General features: G+C 45.3%; 1 protein-coding gene and 1 long non-coding RNA gene across 4 annotated transcripts; both read right to left on the reverse strand.

Moving 5' to 3' along the window:
• Window positions 1-689: 689 nt before the first annotated feature.
• LOC110219729 (uncharacterized) lies at window positions 690-2869 on the reverse strand. Its single transcript, XR_002327734.2, has 3 exons — window positions 2370-2869; window positions 1669-1773; window positions 690-862 (listed from the first exon to the last, which is right to left on the reverse strand). It is a non-coding gene; the product is annotated as an uncharacterized LOC110219729 (long non-coding RNA).
• A 2035-nt stretch (window positions 2870-4904) lies between these two features.
• On the reverse strand, window positions 4905-17501 carry LOC110219718 (cell adhesion molecule CEACAM4-like). 3 transcript variants are annotated; one of them, XM_021003309.2, is made up of 7 exons: window positions 17347-17501; window positions 16065-16424; window positions 13193-13325; window positions 8324-8373; window positions 7649-7710; window positions 5479-5532; window positions 4905-5277 (listed from the first exon to the last, which is right to left on the reverse strand). In XM_021003309.2, exons 1-7 carry the CDS (start codon window positions 17408-17410, stop codon window positions 5191-5193), a joined length of 810 nt encoding a protein of 269 aa, XP_020858968.1. In that variant the 5' UTR covers window positions 17411-17501; the 3' UTR covers window positions 4905-5190. The 3 variants fall into 3 exon arrangements, 2 of the variants coding, with proteins under 2 accessions (XP_020858968.1, XP_020858967.1); XM_021003308.2 differs by having other exon boundaries at window positions 13193-13328; XR_002327726.2 differs by lacking the exon at window positions 4905-5277 and having other exon boundaries at window positions 5495-5532; window positions 7649-8183; window positions 13193-13328.
• Between the last annotated feature and the right edge of the window lie 4819 nt (window positions 17502-22320).

A 22320-nucleotide genomic window follows, 5' to 3' on the forward strand; every position in this document is an offset into this window, starting at 1 on the left:
ACCTTCACACAGGTTGTCCCCTCTACCTGGAATGCTTTCCCTGCTTTTCTCCAACCTCCTCTAGGGATCAGTCAGTCAGTCCAAAAGCATTTATTAAGCACTTACTATTTGACAGATGCTGTGATAAGCATAAGATCAAGTGAAATCCTATTTGTAAAGTGCTTAGCCCAGTGCCTGGCCCAGAGTAGGTGAATGATCAATACAAATTCCTTCTAAGTGCTGGAGGTACAAAGAAAGGGCCTTACTTTCAAGAAGTTTGCATTCTAATGAGGGTGACAGTGATCAATTAACTATGTAAATACAAAATGAGCTCAGAGTAGCCAGAGGAAGATCTGGGAGGGAAGGATTTCTGAGGTCCCTTCAAGCCAGTGTAGGTGCCTCCTCTTACCTTTTCATATTCATTGCTTCATGGGGCAGCTAGGTGGTGCAGTGGATACAGCATCAGCCCTGAAGTCAGGAGGACCTCAGTTCAAATCTGGCCTCAGACCAAACACTTGACACTTACTAGCTGTGTGACCCTGGGCAAGTTACTTAACCCCAATTGCCTAAACAAAGGAACAAAATCGTCCATTACTTCAGAGTTTTGAGCTCAAAGTCTAGCCCGGGTATTTTATTTTATTTTTTTTTTTGGCAATTGGGGTTAAGTGACTTGCCCAGGGTCACATAGCTGGTAAGTGTCAAGTGTTTGGTCTGAGGCCAGATTTGAACTCTGGAATTGAGGAATATACTGAAGAAATCCTGTGACCTTGGGGAAGAGGGCAGCCTCACCTGGCCTTATGGAGACTCCAGTCAGGCTTCTTGGGCCTCAGGAAGAGAAGACTGCTGATATTTCCTCCTGATGTGTCAGCACAGGAAGCGTTATCTAAAAAAAACCCCTAAAATCACTTAATTATTTTTCCTTAAATTCCTGCATGTAGATCATCCTTTGTTTATGATTTGTGAGTGGCACACATCTTGGAGAAGTGGGTAGACTATATGAAGCTGGAAAATAGATATTCTATGATATTCTATGATATTCTATATGCAGACTATAGATATTAGATAAACAGATAGATAGATAGATAGATAGATAGATAGATAGATAGATAGATAGATAGATAGACGATAGCTGTTCCATGGGTCATTTTCCCTCTTTATTGGAGCTATGCAATGATTAAAACTCAAAATTCAGATGAGCAAGTCAGGCTGCTGACACTGAGGTGAGAGGCAATTCCAACATGGAAATCATATGGCCATATCTCAGTAAAATATAGTGAAAATGGATGAAGCAGGGTTTCTGGCAGGTAGGGGCTCAGAACTATTCTGATTGTCTTTGCACTATACACACCCCTCAGACCAATTATAAAAGAATGTTGATAGCCACAATTTTGTTATAGCAAAGAATTAGAAACAAAATCGATGTTCATCAGATGGAACATGGTTGACAGAGACTGTGATGTGTGAACATACTGAAAATTGATTGTACTGCAAGAAATGAGGAATACAGCATTCAGAAAACTAGGGGGAGATTTGTATAAACTGTTGCAGAGTAAGAGAGCTAAACATGGAGATCAATTCATACAATGGTCACAACAGTAGTAAGCAAGGGAAATAACTCCAGAAAAGCCCAAGAACTCTGATGAAAGCATTGCTCAATCTTGATTCCAAAAGTTGGATGACGAAATGTACCTCCCATCTCTTGGCAGAGGGGTAATGCAGGAACTTTCTCAGACTCAGACAATTCACTGGGATCTGTTTCTCTTGACTATACCGACTTGTTAAAAGAGAAGACTTCTATTGAGGGTGGGGAGACAGAGACAGTTGTTACTGGGTACGGGGACTGGAAAACCAAAGAGAATCACTACAATATGTCAATGCAGAGGAGATAAAGGAAAGCCCAAAGGACTGCAAATAGAATGCTTTTATTCTCCACATTCCATCTCCAATTCTGTTGGGTGTGAACACTTGAACTAGGTGTCCCTCTCAAGATAAGCTGATCACATCAGATCTCACCACCTGCTGCTAACTCAAGCCTTTGATATTGATCTTCCCACCTCCCTCAGCCTCCTCTCCCATTTAATTAGAGGGTTGAGCACTACACTCCTTCCAAAACTTTCTTTTTTAGAGGGCTTACATTAGACTTCTGGCTCATTCCACTTTCCATCTGAAGCTCTACCAGGTTTCACCTCCCCTATTGCCAGGTACCCCCTGGTGACCCTCCCTTGCTCCTCAATCTTTATTTTATGTACTGTCTTCTCCTCACTAGATTGTAAGCTCATTGAATTGAAATTATGAACTTGAAAAATTATTTTTCAAACAAAAATCTGCCTTCTTTCTCTCACCTCTGCCCCCACTAAGAAAGCAAGAAAAGCAAAACCCGTATTACAAACCTGCAGCAAGATATGAAATCTGGGTCTAGCAATGATTGAAGCAGCCTGATTTGCTCCTTAAAACAGTGGCGCAGATGTTGGAGCCCATCTTCCTGATGAAAGGATTTGGCAGGTTGTGAGCATATTTGAGGTGCTCAGTTGTGCTGCAGAGCCAGCCCACAACTCCTGTTCACTCACCTGGATCACACAGAGAGAAAGTAGCAGAGCTCCATTTGAACCCAGACCTCTGGACTCCAAAGTCAATTCTCACCTATTAGGAAGGCATTCAAGGCTCAGACAAGAAGTGGCCACCAGGTTGTTAGGTAAGTTGTGCCGGAGGCAGGATGTGATCTTGGGTTTCCCAATCCCTGAAACCCTTCTTCTTTCCACTCAACCAGACCACCCCTTCCTTTCATATGATGAAATGAAGGAAACACTGACACGCTAAGGCACGCAGGACCAGGAAGAGTCCCACACAATAGAAGCACTGAACAACCACAACACTGGGGGAGAGAGGAAAGGAAGTGGAATTTTTATGCATCTCCTTGTGGCACTTCTGGTCTCATACAGAAGAAAGACTCATAAAAATGCCCATTTCTCTAATGTGGTTAAAGACAAGCTCCCATCAAACAGCCCTGTGAGTGTGCAAGGTCAACCAGGATTGCTCCCATGAGGAAGGGGAAACTGATACCCAGAGTGGTCAAGTGACTAGACCCTGGTCACACAGGAAGCAAGTGTGAACAAGGCATCCAAGTTTCAGCACATTAATCCAAGGGCTAGGGATCAGCGAGGTTTAGATGACAGGAAGAAGAATTCTGGGTCAAGGACTGAGATGCAATGACACCTGTCTCCCTCCCCCAGGGAAGATGAAATCACAAGATCATGGGATTTAGTGGTCTTAGAGATGATCTGGTCCAACAACCTCATTTGACAGTGGAAGAAAGAGGCTCAAAGAGAGTAGTGACCTGGCCAGGGTCCCACAGGGAGGAAACACAAAAGCTGGGATTCAAAGGTAGGTCTTCTGGCCCCAAATCCAGTGCTCTACCTTCCTCTGCCTCAGATACAGCCCAGGCTCAGCTACGGGACTCTTGAAGTGTGTATGTCTGGGAGAGGACACAGCTCCCTGCTCCATCTATCTAGAAGGCTTAAATGGAGTATCTTGGTGGGTCAGGGCTTTGCGCTATAGGGGCTTTGGTGGCATGTGTTGCAGTGTCGTTGAGGAGAAATTTGTGGTGTACTCCCCTTTTTCCTCTGGTCTGTGAGACTAAGCCTTGATCCCTGTGTATCCCCTGATTTCCCAAGCTGAAGTCCAATTGCCAAGAGCTATACCCACTGTCCCTCCAGCCAAGGTGTAGGAGGTATATTTCATCAGTAATCCTTTGAAGTCATAATTGGCCCCTCAGTGATCTAAGTTCAGAGGCTTTCTGGATGTCTTCACTTTGTTATTCTTGGGGTCACTGTGAATTGGTCCCCCTGTTCTGCTCTCTTCAATCTGCATCAGTTCATATCATTCTCTCTATATTCCTCTGAATCCATCAAATTCACATTACTTAGGACACAACAAAATTCCATGATATTCATACAATCACAGTTTGATAACCCATGTCCCTTTGGATGAAAGCCCAGTTTGTTTTCAGTTCTTTGCTTTAACAAAAATTGCTGCCATAAATATTCATGTCCTGATGGCTACTTACTTTCTGTCCTTGACCCCTTTGGAATACCTGCCTGATAGTGTAGCTCCTCACCCAGCTCCCACTGCCATTCATGATTTGGGGGGCCCAGAAGGCGGTTGATGACTATTCTCTCTCAGGGCTAAAGCTGAAGGGTATCTAGCACTGTTTCTCATGAGCTACTACAACTGTGTTCCCCATTCGCAATCAGATGGAAAGATAATTATTGTGAGCAAAAGTATTTACTGAGAAAGAATAGTAAGAACAATTGGTACAAAATATCCCCTCTAAACCCAAAAATTTGGAGATGTATTCTTTTATAAACACAGCATCCCCAAAAGAAGTGGGCACAAACTTCAAACACAATGGTACTGAGATACTTGGGTTGAGGATCCCTGTAGCTAATGGGTGCTAGCCAACTCCTGACCCTGGAAGTCTTTCCTTCTTTTTGTGAAGTATTCCATGAGTAGAGCTCATTATTGGACTAAGAGGGTCACTGACATTACAGCCCAATCCTGTCATTTCTATCAGCTGTAAGGAGTCATGGTCAATGCGGTTGCCATTGCCCTTCTGTGACTGGCTTCCTTCATACATTGGAGGGGTTTCCACTGCCATCAGCCACTTCTGCCTCTGGTGGACCCAGAAGATGTGGTCCATCTTTGAGCTCATGTTGTCTAGAGCTGAAGATTCCTGGTTCTATGGAACCTCAGGAGCATAAGACCATGGACTTTTTGACTCTAAGAATCTCAACATCTTAGGACTATGCAGATAAGTTGGACCGCCTACACATGAGTTTAGAAAGAAGAAACATGGAAGTTTCCAAAAAGGACTTTTACATGGATAAAGGGGATAAAGAAGAAAGGAAAATATGGACACATTGAAAATATTGAAGTACTTGAGGGGCAACAGAGTATGCACCCCAATTTATTCCACAGTGCACCTTGGCTTCTAACCAGCTCACGCACACACAGCTCTGGCTTCTTTCATCCCTTTCAATCCACTCTGGGAAGTCTGGGTGCCTCTAGGTCCTTCAAGCCTTCCCTCCCTCAATATTCAGCCTCTTTCTCTCCCTGTAGACTATTCCCATTGACCCAGATGTCTCAATGTTCTCCCCAGAGAGGTTCCTCTGAACCCTCCCTAAGGAAGGGAAACATAATGGCTGTCACACCCTCTTAAGGACTTTCCTCTCTTTCTTGGGCTTGAGGTTTCTTCCAGGGATTGATCTTGTCATAAACATCCACTCTGGTGATGTCCAATGCCTGCAAACAGAGAAGAGATGAAACTGGCGTCCCAGAACAGAGGTTGGGACTTTTGACTCTCCAAACCCTTCCTACATTTCCCTCCATCCTGGTCATGTTCCTGTTCCCTCTCCCATCAGCAACAAGAAGTCCATCCTCCACCAGCATTTTGACCTTTTTCTTGCTCCCTGAGGAAGGTCTGGTCCCTTCCTGTACACATACCTGATAGGGACTCTCTGATGGGATTTCAGGAGAAGCAGAGGAGGATCCCAGACCCTATGGAGAGGAAAGCAACAGCTAGTAAAAGCCTCCAAAAGCAGATGTGGAAAGGAATTTAGGATGGAAAACGCTTGATCTCAAAGGAACCTTATGACATGTGACTATCAGGAGTCTTAGAGATGTCATAGTCATGGATCCCCTGAAGGCAGCTCAGAGAAGATCTAGCCTGAGCCAGACCAAAACATCAATGTCCTCTACAACTCATGTGACAAGTGGTTATCCAACCTTTCTTGGAGACTCCCCAGTGTGGAGGTCACCATGTCCCAGGTAGCCCATTCCACCTGCATCCATTCAACAAGACTTACTTAGCTTCCAGCATGTGCCACATGTTTGGCCATAAATCCTAGGAAGGCTCATTCTTTTCCTGCTTGAAACTCTTGCTATAAGAAACCTTTCTGTTCTGAGTGGTGGTGGCCTCAGCAGCAGCCCACCAACCAAGTCCTGGCTCTAGCCATTACTCGCTTCCTTCCCAGCCTGCTCTTCACCAATTGCCATGACTGATCCACAAAATGAGCCCTCCAGTCCTTGACCCTTTACTTCCTGGAACTCCTACCCAGGGCACCCCCATCCTAACCCTCCCTTCTCTCCTCCTCTCCAATTCTGGAACCATAATCACATCAAATCTGCCCTGACTTCTGATTCCATTTACCTTCTCTGTAAATTCCCAAAGGAAAGTAATCTCATCGTGGACAATGAGCACTTTTACATGTATTTGTACATTAGTCACTTAGCAGAGTGCTTGTCATGTAGTAAGCACTGAATATGATTTGATTATGAAATCATTCACTAGATGAATGATTTTTTTATTCATTCATTTCTTTATTCATGGGAAGAACAGAGAAGAGTGAGATAGTCCTCCAGTCAAGGAGCTAATACTCTTTTGGGAGGAAACAGACGATTAGTAGACATTAGTAAACAGATGATCAAATACCAAACATACACAGAAGAATGACCAGAGGGAGGGCACGAGCAATGGGAAGGAGCAGGGCAGGGTCCTGTTGGGGTTGGCATTGAGCTGAACTAGACAAGAGGGTCTGGATTCCATGAGAAGGAGGTAAGGAGAGAGCACCTTACAGGTCTGGAACATCACCTGAACTGAGGCCCAGAGAGGACAGGTGGAAGATGATGTCCTTGGAGCAATAGAGGAGCTAATTAGATTGAACCTTTGAGTTGAGGAAGGACAGAGCCATCAAAGGAGCAGTGGGTAGTGGGTAAAGACTTGACCTGGACGTCAGAATGAGCAGATTTCAGGTCTGGCCTCTGACACAAACTGGCCTTAAGAACATGGACAAGTCCATTAAATGGTTAGCAAATCTCTCTCTCTCTCTCTCTCTCTCTCTCTCTCTCTCTCTCTCTCTCTCTGAGAGAGAGAGAGAGAGAGAGAGAGAGGCTCCCTATCAACATGGGGTTCCTCACACCAATGAAACCAGCAAATGGATCCAAACAAACCAACCAAGGGTGGTTATAATTTCTTTTCCTGGCAATAGCGAGACACTGAGCCTTTGTGATTCAGGGAGGGACTTCATCAAACCTCTGCCTTAGGTATATGTTGGCCAGCAGTGTGGAGGAGAGGGGAGCTTGGGATAATAAGGAAGAAGCTGTTGTAGTAGTCCAGAACTGAGTTGATGATGTCTTGAACTAGAGTATTGTCGTGTTTGAGAGGAGACATGGGGGTGATGGGGAAAGAAACTGGGCATTTTGTTTCTGGGAAATTTCCTGATATCAAGCCTCAAGTGACCTCCACAAATTCTATTCCTTGCTCATTCTTGTGCTCTGTGGGTCCAAAGAGGATCAATCTAATCCCTCCCCAACATGTCATCACTCCAAAGAGAGTTATCAGGTTCTGACCTACTACCACATCCCCTCCAAAGTCTTCTGTTGTCCAGACTAGTCCCCTACCAAATCTCTCCACGATGCTAAAGAATGCTCACCCTTTTTTCCCCCTTCCTCCAGCTCATCGGGGTGCTCTAGTGATCCTGCCATCTTTCAGGCACATTAAAAGCCTAAGGCTCAGGGCCAGGAAGAATCTCCAGATCTTCACAAAGGGGCCCCTTCCCACTCCCTGACACACACCGCAAAGTCCTGGAAGTGAATGAAGATCTTCTGTCCCTACCTGTGCAGGCAGAGCTGAGCCTTTTGGGCAAACAGTATTCTCATAAAGGGTGTTGGCCTCACCTGGAGGGAGAAAAACCCAGACAGAAGATTTCCTTGGAGTATCCCGAGCCTGAAGTCCATGATGGTGTGACTCTTCCTCCTTCCCACCCCCACCCACTCAACAAACACCTGAAGAGGACACATTTGAGCAGTAATTTAGAAGCATAGATGTTGAGGTGGAAGTGACTGTGGAGGCCAGCTCCTCCAGCTCTCTCCATACATGAGGAAATTGTGGCATAGGGATATTCCCCAGGGTCACACAAGTATTAAGCACAGAGTCAGAATGGGAGCACGGTAGTAGAAAAGGGAGTGGAGAGTGTTGAACGTCACCAGTCCTGGACCTGAACAAAGGGCAACTTTATTCTTACTCCTCTAAATATGAGGGGCTTTGACAGTGCCTAATGGGGGTCCATGTTAATAAATACTGTTTGAAGTAAATCAAATGGAAGATTCTTATCTGAGTTGAATCCTGTGAGGCTTCATGGTCTTCTTATCTAAGAGAAGTAAAGGAAGTTGGTCCTCATTGAAAGACCCTCATTGGTTCTCCATGAAACAAAGAAAGGAAACTGTTTGGAGCCATATCTCCCAAAGCCACCATTAGGTACTGGTTTCACTGGTTGGAGCTTTCACTTACCATGTTTGGGTGTTGAGTGGTTCTTCTCTAAAAGGTGGAGTTTGCTGGCCCTTAAGAAAGAACAGACATGTGGGAGTGAGATTCCCAAGCTAAGCAAAAGATTTCCCTGAGCTGGAAGGGACCATTGGAGCAGAGTCAAGGCTTGTCTTGGGATACCCTCAGGCTTTCATGCTTTAACCCTAAATACAGCCTCCTCATTCTTAGTTTCTTCACCTATAGATGTTATTAGTCTCCTATTCAGCTTGTCCGTGCAGTCTGGATCTGCCTCAGTGATCTTTTCCCTCAATTGGCCTCTCACTAGGTTGTGAGTAGTAACCTATCTCCTTTCTCCCAGCTGCCCTTTCCATTCTTTTTCTCTGTGCCTTCTTGGGCCTCAGTCCTTTTGTTTGAGGGTCTAAGAAAAATGGTCAGGTTGGGGGGTGGAGCCAAGATGGCACAGTGAAAGCAGTGACTTGCTTGAGCTCTTCCCCAAACCCCTCCAAATACCTATAAAAAATGGCTCTAAACAAATTCTAAAGCAGCAGAACCCACAAAAAGGCAGAGTGAACCAAATTTCCAGCCCAAAACAATCTGATGATTGATCAGAGAGGTATATCACACTGGGCTGGTAGAGGAGCACAGTGCGGCGTGGGTGCACAGGAAGCAGCGGACCTGAAGCAGGCCTCAGAGGACTGAATCTTGGGCAGCTGTGGTGGCTTCCAGACCTCTCAACCCACAAACAGCAAAGACAACTTAGAAAGTCAGTGGGAAAAGTCTGTTTCTATGGTGAGAGAGAAGCTAGGTCAGGGCCAGGTCCAGAACACAGTGTGGGCACCAGGGCAGTGGTTGCATCCTGAGCTTCTGGCCCACAGACTGAGGGGGAATCCAGTGGCTGATCAGAGAGGGATTGCAGGGATCTCTTTGCCAGTGCTCAGGCAGCAATCTCTTGCTTTGCCCATGCTTGGATCTGGGTCACAGTTCTGGGTGGCAGTCCTCAGACGAGGAGGAGTGCTGGCACGGTGGAACTTGTAGTGGCAGTGGAGAGGAAACCTTCCTCACAGTTCCATGACAGAAAGGAGTGCTTGTGATCACTAACAGACCAAAGCACAGGCCAGGAAAGGAGTAAACACCTCGCCCCTTATCATACCACCTTGCAAAAACTGAAAATTTATAGGTCCCTACAAGTATCTCTGAAAACAGCTATAAACCCCAAAGCTTGGGACAGTACATTCTCCACATTGGAAGCAGACTCTTACCTTAACAAAGAGTTTAAAACTCAGGTAATCGGCTGGGATCATGAGCAAGCAGCACAAAAAGAGTCAGACTATATTATCTTATTTTGGTGACAGAAGACAACAAAGTCAAAGCTCCTACATCCAAAGCCTCTAAGAAAAATATGAATCAGTCCCAGGCCTTGAAAGAGCTCAAAAGAGATTTAGAGAAGCAAGTAAGAGAAGTAGAGGAAAAATTGGGAAGAGAAATGAGAGTGATGCAAGAAAATCACAAAAAACAAGTCAACAGCTTGCTAAAGGAGACCCACAAAAATACTAAAGGAAATAACACCTTAAAAAATAGCCTAATCCAAATGGCAAAAGAGGTCCAAAAAGCCAATGAGGAGAAGAATGCCCTACAAAGCAAAATTGGCCAAATGGAAAAGGAAGTCCAAAAGATTACTGAGGAAAATACTTCCTTAAAAATTAGAATAGAGCAATTGGAACCTAGTGACTTTATGAGAAATCAAGACACTGTAAAACAAATCCAAAAGAATGGAAAAAATAGAAGACAATGTGAAATATCTCATTGGAAAAACAACTGACCTGGAAAATAGATCCAGGAGAGAGAATTCAAAAATTATTGGACTATCTGAAAGCCATGATCAAAAAAGAGCCTAGACATCATCTTTCAAGAAATTATCAAGGAAAACTGCCCTGATTAGTAGAACCAGAGGGCAAAATAGAAATTGAAAGAATCCACGATCTCCTCCTGAAAGAGATCCCCAAAGGAAAACTCCTAGGAATATTGTAGCCAAATTCCAGAGTTCCCAGGTCAAGGAGAAAATATTACAAGCTGCCAGAAGAAACAATTCAAGTACTGTGGAAACACAATCAGGATAACACAAGATTTAGCAGCTTCTACATTAAAGGACCACGGGCATGGAATATAATATTCTGGAGGGCAAAGGAGATAGGATTACAACCAAGAATCACCTACCCAGCAAAACTGAGTATAATCCTTCAGGGGAAAAATGGTCATTCAGTGAGATAGAGGACTTTCAAGCATTCTTGATGAAAAGACCAGAGCTGAATAGAAAATTTGACTTTCAAATACAGGACTCAAGTGGAACACGAAGAGGTAAACAGGAAAGAGAAATCATAAGAGACTTATTAAGATTGAACTGTTTACATTCCTGCATGGAAAGATGATATTTATAACTCATGAGACCTTTGTCAGTATTAGGGTAGTTGGAGGAAAAAAATTATATGTATGTATATGTAGATAGATAGATAGAGGCACAGGGTGAGTTGAAGATTAAGGGGTCATATCTGGAGAATAAAATTAAGGGATGAGGAGGATATACTCAGAGAAGAAGAAAGGGAGAGGTAGAATGGGGTAAATTATCTCACAAAAAAACAGAAAAGTCTCTTACAGTGGAGGGAAAGGAGGGGAAGGTGAGAGGGAATGAGTGAATCTTATTCTCATAGGATTTGGCTTAAGGAGGGAATAACATACATTCAATTGGGTATGGAAATCTGTCTTACCCTACAGGAAAATAGGGGGAGAAGGGGACAAGAGAGCAGGGGGATGATAGAGAGGAGGGCAGATTGGGAAAGGGGGTAATCAGAAGTAAATACTTCTGAGGAGGGACAGGGTCAAAAGAAAGAATAGAATAAATAGGAGGGCAGGATAGGACTAAGGGAAAGAGAGTTAGTTTTTCACAACATGTCTACTATGGACGTGTTTTGCATAACTGCACATGTATAACCTATATTGAGTTGCTTGCCTTTTCAATGAGGGTGGGTGGGGAGGGAGGAAGAGAGAAAATTTGAAACCTAAAGTTTTAAAAACATATGTTTAAAAAAATGTTTTCACATGCTACTGGGAAATAAGAAATACAGGAAATGGGGTACAGAAGTCTATCCTGCCCTATAGGAAAATAGAAGGGGAAGGGGATAAGAGAAGGGGAGAGAGATAGAAGAGAGGACAGACTAGGGGAAGGGATATTCAGAATGCATGCCATCTTGGGGTGGGGAAGGGGGGAGATGGGGTGAAAATTTGGAATTCAAAAACTTGTGGGAGTGAATGTTGAAAACTAAAAAAAATAAATTTATATTAAAAAAAAACCAATTCAAGTATTATGGAAACACAATCAGATAACACAAGATTTAGCAGCTTCTACATTAAAGGACCACAGGGCATGGAATATGATATTCCAGAGGGCAAAGAAGATAGGATTACAACCAAGAATCACCTACCCAGCAAAACTGAGTATAATCCTTCAGGGGAAAAAATGGTCATTCAGTGAAATAGAGGACTTTCAAGCATTCTTGATGAAAAGACCAGAACTGAATAGAAAATCTGACTTTCAAACACAAGACTCAAGTGGAACAGGAAGAGGTAAACAGGAAAGAGAAATCATAAGAGACTTATTAAGATTGAACTATTTACATTCCTGCATGGAAAGATGATATTTATAACTCATGAGATCTTTGTCAGTATTAGGGTAGTTGGAGAGGGGGAAAAATTATATGTATGTATGTAGATAGAGAGGTAGATACAGGGCACAGGGTGAGTTGAGGATTAAGGGGTCATATCTGGAGAATAAAATTAAGGGATGAGAGAGGATTATACTAACAGAAGAAGAAAGGGAGAGGTAGAACAGGGTAAATTATCTCACAAAAAGAAAACAGAAAAGAAAAGGCTCTTACAGTGGAGGGGAAATGGGGGAAGTTAAGAGGGAATGAGTGAATCTTATTCTCATAGGATTTGTCTTAAGGAGGGAATAACATACACATTCAATTGGGTATGGAAATCTGTCTTACCCTACAGGAAAATAGGGGGAGAAGGGGACAAGAGAGCAGGAGGATGATAGAGAGGAGGGCAGATTGGGAAAGTGGGTAATCAGAAGCAAATACTCCTGAGGAGGGACAGGGTCAAAAGAAAGAATAGAATAAATGGGAGGGCAGGATAGGATTAAGGGAAAGAGAGTAAATTTTTCACAACATGTCTACTATGGAAGTGTTTTGCATAACTGCACATATATAACCTATATTGAGTTGCTTGTCTTTTCAATGAGGGTGGGTGGGGAGGGAAGAAGGGAGAAAATTTGGAACCCAAAGTTTTAAAAACACGTTTTAAAAAAATGTTTTCACATGCAACTGGGAAATAAGAAATACAGGAAATGGGGTACAAAAGTCTATCCTGCCCTACAGGAAAATAGAAGGGGAAGGGGATAAGAGGTGGGGTAGAGATAGAAAAGAGGGCAGACTAGGGGAAGGGGTATTCAGAATCCATGCCATCTTGGGGTAGGGGTAGGGTCAAAATGGGGTGAAAATTTGGAACTCAAAATCTTGTGGAAGTAAATGTCAAAAACTAAAAATTAATTTATATCAATAAAAAAATATATAATTTTTAAAAATGGTCAGGTCTAGTCAGTATGCCAATGTGGAAGTGAACACCTGTTTCCAAGAGACAATTAAGTGAGCGATGGGAAAGGATGAAAGCCAGAGAAGAAGGCTACCCATGGGAATTAGTGCTGAAAAGTAGGAGTTTAGGAAGGGAGGTAGATCGGGTAGAAAAGAGGATACAGTGTGCAGAAGATGATGCTGGTATCTGTCCCCAACCAGGGAGACAGACTACGAGTGAAGACAACTATAGGAAGCATTATTTTACCTTCCAGTCTTTATAAAGAACAGGAAATAGATGAGGGCCCCAATGAGAGCGACTCCAGCTAGGACTGCAATCACAGTGCTGGTGATGGCCCCTCCAGAGAGTGAGGAACCTTTACTTCCTCCTGTAGACTTTTCTGCTGTGGAGAGGGTAGAGAAAAAGAACCTTGAGTGTTTTGGAGCCTAGCACTTGTACACAGTGCCTGACACTCTGTAAGTACTTAATAAATGCTTGATGATCCATGATGTAGACTTGTTCCTCAGGATTAAGTTTATAATTTAGTTGGTCATTTTCAATTTTTTCTTCCAAGGTTCTTTATTACATACAATTTTTATGATATTTTGATCAATAGAAGACACTTAATAATTTTCTTTTTGTGTGTTTGTGAGGTTTTTATGCTTTAATGCATGGTCAGTTTTTGTAAAAGTGCCACACCCAGCTGAGAAATAAGTATATTCTTTTCGATTCCTATTCAATAACCACCAGAGATCGACCATATTAGCTTTTCCTTTAAGAATTTAGATATTATGGACATGACAGACTTTGTTTCTTTTCTTACATTATATTTAAGTTTGTAACATGTTTCTTTTTCTTTTTGAATTATGTATTTAAGTCTAAAATAAAAAAGAGATAAAAAATACAAGCATTCTTCTGAGAAGGGCTCCCTGTGCTACAAACAGCTTGGCTGCCTCAGGGCTCTTGGACACAAAAGAAAGGGAAGCCCCCTGCTCCCATCATTCTCTCTTCCCCAGTTACCCCCTTCATTTACTCAGCTCCTACCAGTCTGTGGTTCCAGGAAGTAGTTAATGCATATATTATGATTCTGAGCCTTGTTTCCTCTCCATATGCTGACACTTGCCTCCTCGGGGCCTCAGTTTCCCCATCTGTACAATGAGGGAGCAGCACTAGCTGGCTTCTAGGTACCTTTCATCTCCAAGTGTGTGATACCCTCCAGGATCCTTGCACCCACTTTACAAAGGAGAAAACGGAGGTTCAATGAGATGATGTGATTGTTCAGACAGAGAGTGACTTCTCCTATTCCTGCACCTGAGCTCGCTCCCTCTTTGCCCAATGGTCCTTGTGGGCCTTTCCCAGACAAGGCACCTGAAGGCTCAAACCTGGCAGAGATCAGAGGATCCTGGGTCTCCGTCTGGAAGGACTTTTGCTGTTATTTAATGTATGCCATTATTTTCTCGATGAGAAAAACGGAGGCTTCCAGGGGCTGAGTGACTCATAATAAGTAGATTGCATAATAAAAAACAGAACTGGGGTTGGAACCCAGGCTTCCTGGCTCTGAAGTCAGGCTCCCTTTAGCTCACCCCAAATACTCTCTCTGCAGGATGTTGTCTCCCTATAGATATGGGAATGACTGGCAGAGGGACAGGCCTGAGCTTAGAGTACTTTCCTTTGGGCACCTCCTTCTTCAGGTACATTGGCGGGGTACCCTGGAGGCCCCCATGGAGCTTCACTGGCAGACCCAGCCTCCTTCTTCCAAAGTCAGAGCCCCTGCCAGGGTTGGGCTTCCTGTTGGACACCGGAGGCAGTGCTCCCTTGCACAAAACTTCCCTGGAGAGGTGCATGGACAGGGCATCTAATGGGGAGACCTAGGACATCAATAGAGCCCTGCTTGGGGTGTGAGAAGCTTATGCTCCCACAGGGTCCCTGCAGATCTGAGCCTTATGCACTACCCCTGGTCAAATGAGATGACTTTTGTCAAGAGCTTAGCGTGGTGCCTGGACACAGTAGGCACACAATAAATGCTTGTTTCCTTCCTCCTCCCCCTAGTCCAGCTGTTGCTCCTCCTTTGACCAGCTGGGGACACAAAGAGGTCAGCAGATGCTCTCAGCCCCAGGAGAGATTCTGCAGCATCCCCTGAGGGCTCAGTAGCCTTGGCTGGGATGAGACCAGAGGAGGCCAAGAGTCTGCCCCTGACTGAGCAGCAGAGAACATCTGACCCAAGATCCCACAGCAGGCCTGATCAATGGTCCTGCAGCCTCTGCCTAGCCATGACCTCATCAGTGTTCAGGCCTCTCTTTCCCTGATGGACAGCTCTGCTTGTGGACTCTCCTTATGCTATGTGACATCAGACCCCCTGTGATGACCCCACTTGGGTCCTAGCTCTCTCCTTGGGAAGCACACAGAGCATCGTTGACCTGATTCCCCGAAGGGCCCCTCAGTAAGGAGTCTGGACTTGAGCTCTGCTGGGTCCAGCTGGAAAGGGAGTGTCAGTGACTGGGCCCACCCCCAGCAAGGTTCCCTTCTGTCTCATGGAATTTGAACTTTCTTGGGGCAATTGAACGTCAGGCACAACTGGACATGCCCACGTGCCATTGGAAGCCCTCAGCAGCCCATCCTAGTTTCATACTATGGCATGGGAAAGCTGGGAGGAGGAACAAAATTACCCCCTAAATTCTGACTGCCCCTCCCAACCACCCTTGTCTCCCAAGAATGCCTGGGCTTACAGCCCCTCTAAAGTACCCTATCTAGGTTTGGGGCTTGGACAACACGAGAAAATGAGTCAATGTCAAGTTGACACTCCTCCTCCAGCACCTTCTTTGGCCCTCCTGCTCTCAGACTTCCTAGAGTTAATTAGGAGCCTCTAAGGGGCTCTGAGATTAGCCCACCCCACCCTTGGGATGTAGGCCTTGGTGACAAAGCTGGGATCCCAAAGATCCCTGCCCACGTTGGCCATGCTGAACTGGACCACCAGGGGCTGCCTGGGGCTAATCTCTCCTAGCCTGCTCCTGGTGCTGCCAGGGGTGTGGTTCTGCATTCTCTCTGCTCCCTGGGCAAGGAACTTAGGGGAGGGCTCTGGCCCCAGACTGAGGGAGGGTATTGGAGTGACGGCATGGCCCGTGGGAAGGGTATCACTTACCATACACGGCTAAATATCCTTCTGCTGTTACTATCTTGCTGCTTGTGGGATCAAGAAATTGTACGAAGTAGTCACCAGTGTCATTGAGGATGAGGTCACGGATGATCAGGGAGCCATTGGAGAACACGTTCAGCCGGCTATCTGCTGATGTCAGCTGTCCACTAGCAACCTGGTAGAAAGCGATCTCGTTGGAGGGGCCTACTGCCCCTCTGTACCAAGTATAGCTGGGAGTCTGCTCTGAGGACCCCTGGATGTCCAAGGTGACACTGCTGCCCACTGCCCCATAGGGTGGGTTTGGCACAACACTGACGGAATCACTTTGGGCAGATGTTGGCTGGATCCAGTCGCTGAGGATGGAGGCTGAGAGGGGAGGAAGGAGGCAGAGGTCAGCTGCCCTCCTGAGAGGCCCAGGTCACTGAGCTGTCCCCAACATAAGCCTGCCCCAGGGTCTGCTGGGGGCTCAGTGTGATATGTTTGAAGGGGATTCATGTGCTGCACATTAATCTGACAGTTCGTCTGTACATGACCTGAGAGTTTACTCTGTACTACATTTTAAGCTCCCTCCATGGACTTGATTCAAAAAGGACCTTTCCAGTGGGGAAGGTAAGACACTGAAGGGAGATATGAGTCAATGGAGTGTTATGTTTGAAGATAAAAATCAGATCTTAGACCTGGAGAGAACCTTAGAGTCACTGAGTCAAATGCCCTCAATTTACAGGTGAGGAAATTGAGGTCCACATAACGTAACTGATGTGAGCAGTATTAAATAGGAAATGGCAGAGGTAGGATTTGAATCCAGATCTTTTGGCCCAAATCCAGGAAGCCCTTTCCCACTAAACCCTGGGTGCATTTTAAGGCTGACAGAGTTTGGCTTCCAAGCAACCTTGGAAGGAATGTGGTGTTCCAGGTAAAAACAAACCCAAGCTAAGAGGGGTAAATGACCTGTCATTGGTCACACAGCTAGTCAGTATCAGAGCTGGGGTCCACCCCTGGGTCTCTGACTGTAAAGACTCCCTCAGCCTCTTCAGAGGTTGCTCAGCTCCAGGACTGGATGGTGCCCTGAGTCTCAGATATGGACTGAGCCTTGAGTTGCTAATTCCTCTCTGCCCCTGGCTCAGGGAAGATACCCCTGGCCAAGTCTGCAGAGACTCTCTCTGGTACAGACACCCCGGGACTGATCTCCTTCCTCCTGGTCTTTACATTGGTTGACTTGTCTTTGTCTGAGCTAGAGTCCCCAAAGCTCCCCGTGTTCCCCCAGGCTCCAGCAAAGCTGATGTCTCACCTGTGATCAGAAGCCCCTTCCAGGGGCTGCCCCCACTCTGGGGAGTTTCTGAGGGGCTCTCCATTGGTCTGTGCTGTCCACTGTGTGTGATCACTTCTCTCTCCTTGCCAGGAATCTCTGCCTTCTTTTCTGATCTGAGTCTGCACTTTACAGAGCCTAAGTGCAGACCCTGGAGGTGTCCCTGCTGGGGACCAGGATCAAGGCTGTCCCTGCATGCAGCCCAGAGCTGTGTCTGTTCTGTCTCCTTCTCCTTCTGGAGAGGACTGAGGTGTCTCCTTCAGGGCCGGAACTTCTCTATCTGCCACATTCACACGGGCCCCACAAGGCAGGGACTTGACCTCTGCCTTTCTCCTCCTCCCCTTTCCTCCTCTTTCTCACTCTCCCAGCTGCTGTGGTTTCCTGCCTCTCCCAGGGAGGCCCTCCCCTGCACAGATCCCTCCCACTGTCCATGGAGAAGTGGTTCTTTCCCCAAGGGGAACATGGGACACTCAGTGCTACCTGCTGTTGATCTCTACTTCCACCCAATCTTCGTCCTTATTTCCCTCTCAGAGGAGAGATTCTTTGGGCCCCTAAATGACAGAGAATGGTGGGCAGAGGCATGTGCATGGATCCTTCTAGGACCCAGGCTGCTTAGCATCCCCTCTGTTATCAGGCCAGGGGAGAGGACCTTGGGCTTTTCTCAAGCATTTCACTGGGGCTTCTGGGTGGGTCCAACATGACAGGGGAGAGGGAATACGGATGATGCAGACTAGAGCTGCCTGCTCTATAGCAGGAGCACAGAGAGTGCATCTTCCTCTACCATCACCACCCACCTTCCCATTGAGGTGACTCAGTTGATGGAAGGCTGGGTTTGGGGAGAAGAAGACAGGAAACAGTCTTCACTTCCACATTTTTTTGGGGGAAAGGGACTAGACCTGGACTTTTCACAGCCAACAAACAAAGCAGACTTTGTCTAGGAAGAGATGGAAAAAATGGAGAGGCAGTCAGGAGGACATGGGTAGGACATTGGCAGTAGATTCAGAGAGAGATGGGGGAAGAGCTGTTAGCCTCTTAATGAGTCATAGAAAGAGAAAGCAGGTGAGGGGGGAAGGCCTTTGGCACAAGACTGGCCCAGAGACTGCATCAGTGGGAGAAAGAGCCTCCAGGTGAAGGAGCTGAGAATTGGGAGAAGGTGATCCTTCTTCAGGCCAAAGACCTCAGGGACGGACAAGTAACCTAGAGCCCTGGGAGAAGACATGAAGCTTGAGGGTATCCCAAGAGAAGTCTTAGGGTGGCTGTAGGGATCAGAAAACTGGGCTACTCTGTTGGGGAGTGTCATTTCCTTGTGTTTCTTCTTTCTTCAGGTCCAGAACATGCCACCTTCCAGAGAACCATTCTTTTTTTTTTATGGCAATTGGGATTAAGTGACTTGCCCAGGGTCACACAGCTAATAAGAGTCAAGTGTTTGGTCTGAAGCTGGATTTGAACTCAGGTCCTCCTGACTTCAGGGCCGATGCTGTATCCACTGTGCCACTAGCTGCTCCCAGAAAACCATTCAGCACCCAAGACAGTAAGTAAAGTCACCAACCCATGAAAGCTGCAGCCAAGCAGTGCCTTAGGATGAAGGGCTCCAATCAGAGACTCCTTTTTGGTCTCTGCAAGGAGAAGATATGAGCAATTTCTCCAAGGAAGAACAACTCTCTTCTATTTTCTTTATTAGGAGGACAACTGAGACTGATACAATTCAGTTGCTCCAGAAGTCCTGCCCTCCATACAATTTTAACAGCATTTACCAGTATGTAAACTCATTCGGCACCGTGTAGGACCCTCACATTTACAGGATTCAGAATTAAATGACTCAGTGCATGGGTCACTCTCAACATTCTCCCCTGCTCATGTTCTGGCTCTGGGCTTCATACCTGTATGACCTTTGGAAAACAGCCTCATGCCTCAGTTTCCTCCACAGACAGGGGCCCATGTTAGCTTGCCTCAGGAGTTTCTTCCACCTTGAAATCCATGCTCCTGTTATTACTACTTGGGTGCAAGGTGGCTTTTATGCACAAGATGACTTATAGTCAGTGGGGATTGTTTTTGTTTTCTCCATCACCTTCCATGGCCAAAGAATTCATAGCTCAAAGGCCAAAGTATCAGTGATGAGCTTTCCTGTACCTGATGGTGTCTTTCTCCAGAAATCAGATGTAGCTTGTGGAGGGGACTTTACTGGAAGCCCTTCCAGAATGGGGGAACCTTCCAGAGCTGCCATCCCAGCCATGCAGCCTCTGGAACCTCTGGGTCATAGTCATGCCTAAATGAAGCATGAGAGTGGGCATTGTGATCCAAATGACACATTCCTTGTCCTTAGGGAGCTTACATTCTTCTATAGCTTTTCAATTCTCGCCATCAAGACAGAGTCAAAGATGAGTGGAGGTGATAAGATGGGGCCCATTTAGAGACAGACTCTAGAGGCCCAGGCTCCTAGAACCAAAGCCCAGACGTCTTAAAACCCAGTGTCTGCACACCCCTTCATGAAATCATAGCACCCCAGAACCTCAGAACCCTGGATAAGAGACATCCTGAAAGTGTCCACACTAAGCATTTTGTCTGTCTCTTCCCCTATCACAAATACTCTCCCTCCACACCTTCAGCTTCCAGCTAACATCCTCCTTCCCCAAGAAGACTCTCCCAATCCAACCTAATTCTAATGCCTTCTCTCTCTCTTGATTGTCTCCAATTATCCTGTCTACATCTTATTTGTACAGAGTTGTTTGTAAGTGGTTTCACCCTTTAGAGTGTAAGCTCCTTGAAGGCAGAGATTGTCTTTCGCTTTTCCTCAGTTCTTAGCTCAATGCCTGGCACATAGTAGGCACTTGATAAATGCTTGTTGACTGACTCTCTGTGGAGAAGATGGACAGGAGGAACTTCCCCTCTGCCCTCCTTATTTGTATGTAGGCAGTGAGGTGGAGGGCAAATGAAGGAATCAGGCCCCCACAGAATTCAGTGCCAGGATACCCTAAGGAAATTGGGCTGTGTTTCTCCTCTTCCAGGTGAACATACTGCCTTGTATAGAACACTCTTTGATCTGGGTATGCTTCAGGCACTTTGATGTACCTGAGGGGTTGAATGATCACCAGAGCTCCCTGATGACATGGGGAGTGTCTGAAGGAGGGCAAAAAGAACAGTGTGTAATCCCTGGCATTTTGAAGAGATCTGGCTAGGGGCCAGCTTGCAGCAGAGAAGACTTTTTGATGGGGATGTGGTTGTAGGTGTTAATGGTCTTTGGAGGGAGTTCATGTGGGGGAGAGATTAGATTTACCATCCTTGACCCCAGTGGGCACCACTGGGAGTAAGGAATGGAAATTATGGAGGGGTAAATTAAATAGGGGCAGCCAGGAGCACCATAGTCCACAGAGTATGTGGTCCTAGAGCCAAAAATCCTTATCTTTCATGAGTTCAAATCTGGCCTTAGAAGCTTACCAGCTGTGTGACCCTGGGCAAGTCACTCAACCTGTTTGCCTCAGTTTTGCATCTGTAAGATAAGCTGGGGAAGGAAATAGCAAACTGCTTCATTATCTTTCTCAAGAAAACCCCACAAGGAGGGTAGCTAGGTGGCGCAGTGGATAGAGCTCCAGCCTTGGAGTCAGGAGGACCTGAGTTCAAATCTGCCCTCTGACCCTTGACACTTACTAGCTGTGTGACCCCAGGCAAGTCACTTAACCCTGATTGCCTCACCAAAAAAAGGAAAAAAAAAGGAAACCCCACAAGGGGTCATGAAGGGTAAGACATGACTGAACAACAATAGATATTCTATCATTTTTTTGATTCCATGGTCTTAGAGTCTGTTACTTAGAGTCTATGGAGTCAGGCTGGATCTTTGATTCTGAATGAAATCAGCCTTGGCCAAGATCATCTCTGAGGTCCCCACCAATGAAAAAATTCTACCACCATTTTAGCTCAATTTGTCCACACTGTGGACTCAACACATTCAAAATCAAAGCCATCATCTTGTATTTTTTAATTACTTTATTTTTAGTTTTCAACATTCACTTCCATAAGATTTTGAGTTCTAAATTTTCTTCCCCTCCCCACTCCCCTCCTTTCTCCCCAAGATGGCATGCAATCTGGTATACACTCTACGTATACATTCATATTAAACCTATTTTCACATTAGCCACGCTGTAAAGAAAGATTAGAACCAATGGGAGGAACCATGACAAAGAAAACAGAAACAAAAAGAGAAAAAGGAGAGAGAGAGAGAGCAAATAGTGTGCTTCAGTCTTCATTCAGACTCTACAGTTCTTTCTCTGGATTTGGACAGCATTTTCCATCATGAGTCCCTTGGAATTGTCTTAGATCTTTGCACTGCTGGGAAGAGCTAAGTACATCAAAGTTAGTCATGGAACAATGTTGCTGTTACTGTGTACAGTGTTCTCTAGGTTCTGCTCACTTCACTCAGCATCAGTTCATGTAATTCTTTCCAGGTTTTCCTGAAGTCTGCCTGCTCATCATTTCTTATGGAACAGTAGTATTCTATTACATTCATATACCATAACTTGTTCAGCCATTCCCCAATTGATGGGCATCCCCTCAAATTCTATTTCTTGGACACCACAAAAAGAGCTGCTAGAAATATTTTTGTGCGCATGGGTCCTTTTCCCATTTTTTGTGATCTCTTTGGGATACAGACCTGGAAGTGATATTGCTGGGTCAAAGGGTTTGATAGCCCTTTGGGCATTGCTGTCCAGACTGGTTGGATCAATTCACAATTCCACTAACAGTGCATCAGTGTTCCAATTTTCCCACATCTCCAACATTTATCACTTTCCTTTTTTGTCACGTTAACCAAACTGATAGCTGTGATGTGGTACCTCAGAATTGTTTTCATTTGCATTTCTCTAATCAATAATGATTTAGAACATTTTTTCATATGACTATGGATAGCTTTAATTTCTTTATCTGAAAACTGCCTGTTCATATCCTTTGACCATTTATCAACTG

Source organism: Phascolarctos cinereus, unplaced genomic scaffold (genome assembly GCF_003287225.1).
Source record: "Phascolarctos cinereus isolate Bilbo 61053 unplaced genomic scaffold, phaCin_HiC Scaffold_726;HRSCAF=1367, whole genome shotgun sequence".
In the NCBI taxonomy this organism is placed as follows: Eukaryota; Metazoa; Chordata; class Mammalia; order Diprotodontia; family Phascolarctidae; genus Phascolarctos; species Phascolarctos cinereus.